The 3,754-nt window shown below is 58.9% G+C and overlaps 2 protein-coding genes across 2 annotated transcripts; both read right to left on the bottom strand.

Annotated features, from left to right (window-relative positions):
- On the bottom strand, window positions 1–1,215 carry Tco025E_09451 (sialidase-like protein; the record flags this gene model as incomplete). Its single annotated transcript, XM_029376270.1, has 1 exon — window positions 1–1,215. A coding segment is annotated over one exon (1,215 nt), but the record flags the coding sequence as incomplete, so codon positions are not given.
- An 819-nt stretch (window positions 1,216–2,034) lies between these two features.
- Tco025E_09450 (mucin-like glycoprotein) lies at window positions 2,035–3,234 on the bottom strand (the record flags this gene model as incomplete). The annotated part of the gene is made up of 1 exon (XM_029376269.1): window positions 2,035–3,234. One exon carries the CDS (start codon window positions 3,232–3,234, stop codon window positions 2,035–2,037), a length of 1,200 nt encoding a protein of 399 aa, XP_029223606.1.
- Between the last annotated feature and the right edge of the window lie 520 nt (window positions 3,235–3,754).

Here is a 3,754-nt window from a genome sequence, read left to right as displayed (position 1 = left end):
GTACGAATCGTATCCAGTCTTCTTCTCGTACAGTAGAATCAACTCCACCGACGCACCGCTTCTGTACAGCAGGGAGCTGGCAGCGGCGTCATCCGCTTCTCGTGACACCGGTCCGACATCGTGCACGCGGGAATTATCAGTCAACCAAAGATGCAGAGCACCCTTTACTTTGCCTTCCTCTTCCGAGTACACCGGCGTGGTGAGGAGCAGCACCTTTTTATTCTCGATGTCTGCCGTGATGAAGCCGCTCTGCACGCCGTCCCCTCCTTGACGGTTCTGCGAGGTGCCCCACACGCGGGTAATCGGCTCACCCGCATCATACCAATCTACCCCACACACAGTGGACTCGTAGACGTCGTAGGAGCCCCTCTCACAGGGAGCCATCGCGAGGAGGCTTCCGTCGTCGCCCCACTCCACGATGGACGGGTCCCTGCAGCCCTCACCGGTCGTTCCGGACGAAAGCTCCCACTTCTTCTTCGATGGCGTGAAGCGCATGGCCAGCAAGACGCTCTTTTTCTCCCTTTCGATCCCCTGCATGGGGAACACAAGCGTGCCATCGCCCAGCACAAGGCCCGAGCCTCCGCCACCAGCCAACTGAGTCAGGGAGTTGAGTCTTGCGAGAGCTTCAGGCTTCACCGCACGGGTCTCACTCCATGTGATTTTCTTATCGTCGCCGCTTCCACTGACACTTCCCTTCACCAGCACAAGATTCCAGCCAGTTTTGCCGGCAACCTGCTCCTCAGGCTCTGTACGGGTACGTCTGCCCAGCAGCATGTAGACATCTCTGCCAACCACAAGTGTTGTTGGCCGCATGATCTTCGTTGCCTTCTTCTCAGCCGCGTCACTTCCCTCCACAAGTTGCGTGAAGAGGAGACTTGTGTCCGCCGCCGAGACGTCCATTGCGCCCTCCGTGATTTTCTTGAGGTGCTTCGACGCAATTCCAGTAAAGGAGCCCGCCTCGCCGTTTTGCTTCCTGCAGTGAGCCTCGGCAACGGCAAAAACATCCTCCCCCACCGCAACAAGGCTGGGGACACGGAGGGAAGTGACCGGTTGAGCAGCGACACCAACGCCTTCCCATGCAGCACCAGGAATATCCGTCGTCCCTGCAAACGGATCCATGGCATTCTCCTGATTAGCGGCTGCAGCGCCACTGTTGCCGCAGCATATCAACAAGCAAAGAAGCAGTAGCGCAGAGGAAAACAGACGCCGGAGCATGTTGGGTCAATCTCTCTCTCTTCCCTCCCTCCCTGCGGTGGATCCGCCCAGGCCGCGACGGTTGTATGCGTGTGTGTGTATTGCTGTTTTTAGCTGCAGAGCCCTCAAGGCAAACAGCAGCGGCAAGCAGCGTTTCGTCCCTTTTCCTTCTGCGTGTGTGTGGAAGAGAAAAGGAAGGCAACGCAGAGGCGGGCCGGCACACCGGCAGAAGAAGGATTTAAGAACGGCACTACCCCACACACTGGCGGCAGCGGCGCTGGGGCCCATACGGCAGCGGTGGGCATCGCCCAGGCCGCAAAAGAAAAAAAGACGGGGATGAGAAATGAATAAACCCCGCAGGACCCCCAAAAAATATATATATAAAACGAACTCACTTCGGCAGGTGGTGTTCCTTCACCTCAAGTGTCCAGCAGCACAAGAGGACCGTGAGAGATGCATGTATATTTTAACACCTGCACGAATAAAAAAACATCGCCCATGCTGCAGGAGCCCACACAACCACACACACATCACGTTTGCAGTTCACGGTGGCAGCAGGCTCGTGCCACATTTGGGCACTCCGTGCGGCGCACAGAAATGCGACCGGCACCGCGTGTGTTTTTGTGGCGGCAGCAAACAGGAGGGGAAAAAGGGGGCGCCGCCCATGGGAACGTGCATGGGGTGGCGAAGCAAACGAAAGGAGAAAAATAAAAGAAAACATTCCTCAGAGCACAGGAGAGAGTCAGGGATTGACCCACAGGGACAACAAGCAAAATGAGCGCACAATGTTTACGCGTCGCCCCTGCCAGGGTGTGTGTGTATCTTTTGCCCCTCACCGACTTACCCAGCAGCACAGGCAAGGGCAGCTGTGAGCAGCAGCAGTAGCAAAGATGCGTCCACAAACGGAGTGGAGGTGGCACTGCGATCCGCAGTATTTGGCACGGCTTTCTGAGTGGCGTTGCTGTTGGTGGCACTGCCGCCCGCTTTGCTTTTCGCGTCGTTCCCATCACTCGGACTGCGGGTGGTCGTCGTCGTCGCTCCTTCTGCTGCCCTGTCGCCTGCCGTCTGTGCTGACGAAGCCGCAGTGCCAACCGATGGCGTTGTAGTTTCCCGACGACCTTCTGCTGATTGTTCCTGACTTCCGGTGGAATCCGACGCACTGCCCGGCTGCCCCCCAACAGCAGCAGTGGAGCCTCCATTCCTCGTACGGTCTCCGTCATGAGTTCGCGCCGAAGATGACGCTGCTGCTGCATTTGCCGGTTGTTGTTGTTGTGGGCCTGCTGGCTGCTGTTGTTCTGTAGATTGGGGTTCAGGCTGCACTTGCGTCGCGGTTTGACTGGGGGTTGGGTACTCACAACCGCCTGACGCGCCCAGTGGATTGTCCGTTGGATTGAGGGTGAGGGTGCCATCTTTGCTCTTCGACAGATTGTGCAGCGCGCTGTCTGCAGCCGCCGTACAGTTCATCGTGAACGCAACAACTTTATTCGTGTCTCCATCTGCTGGGTGGGATGCAGGGCAGTTCCGCGTCAGTGACGTGTCAATGTACGCCGATCCGGCAATGAGGCAGAGGGTATTGCTGCCAGCATCGCCCTCAATGCTCTTCGCACCCGTCACTGCCTGCGGACACTCCCTCCAGGCAGCGGAATCCCCCTTGCCGGCAACGCGCCAACGCAACTTGTTGCCGGTGGCCGGGCACGACACATCCACCAACACGTTCACAACCCCGGTCGGCGCAGCCTCCTCCTCAGCGTCCGCCCCGCAGCAGCAGCCGCAGAGCAGCGCGAGGAGCGCCAAGGCGCACACCGCACGGCGCCGCACCGCCAGCGTCTTCTCCATCAGTAAAAACAGCGGTGGTGGTGGCCGTAGAGTGGCAGAGCCAGTGGGCTGCGAGGCAGCGAAGAAGAAGAAACAGAGAGGGAAATGGGGAGCGCGGTGGGGCACGGCGCAGAGAGTGAGGGCAGGGAGAGGGAGGGAAGAAAAAGGCGGCAGCCCGCTAAGTTCACGCAGCAGCGCCCCGCAGCCGCACGAAAATAAATTCATTCCGCCCCCGCCCCACGCAGACGTCTTTGGCGGTGCCAGGGCATTTGGGAGAAACACAACGTGAACCTAAAAAACAGTGCTGCCGCGAGGCACCACGGGGCACGGCGCCTCCTTCTCCCCGCAGCAGCGCAGCCCGCCGGCTGTGCCTCGTGCCCGCAGGTAAATAAACACACAAACACACAAATGTATATTTTTAAAAAACAGTCCATTCAGGCACTTCCGTAGAAACGTAGTCCGCTGCTGCACTCCGCTGCTCACTTCCCCAACGCCGCCGCCCAAATCCACGGAATTGCGGCAGCTCCGCGCCGCGTGCGTGTTGGAGTGTTCTCCCTGCACGCCGCACACAAACAACACCCCCCACCAACACGCATCGGAAACAGTTTCCCCAGCCGCTTAAAATATACACCTCGTCCTTCACCCACTGCGCCGCGCTGGCGGTAGTGTTGTGCTGCGCATCCGCCGCAGCAAACCGCACGCCCAAACAAACTTCCTCCCCCGCCCTCGGACGAACTCACAAAAC

The sequence above is a fragment of the Trypanosoma conorhini genome (genome assembly GCF_003719485.1).
Source record: "Trypanosoma conorhini strain 025E chromosome Unknown Tco_14.4_contig_01122, whole genome shotgun sequence".
NCBI lineage: Eukaryota > Euglenozoa > Kinetoplastea > Trypanosomatida > Trypanosomatidae > Trypanosoma > Trypanosoma conorhini.
The sequence above is the reverse complement of the archived record's forward strand: the minus strand, read 5'-3'. Positions and strand labels throughout refer to the sequence as shown.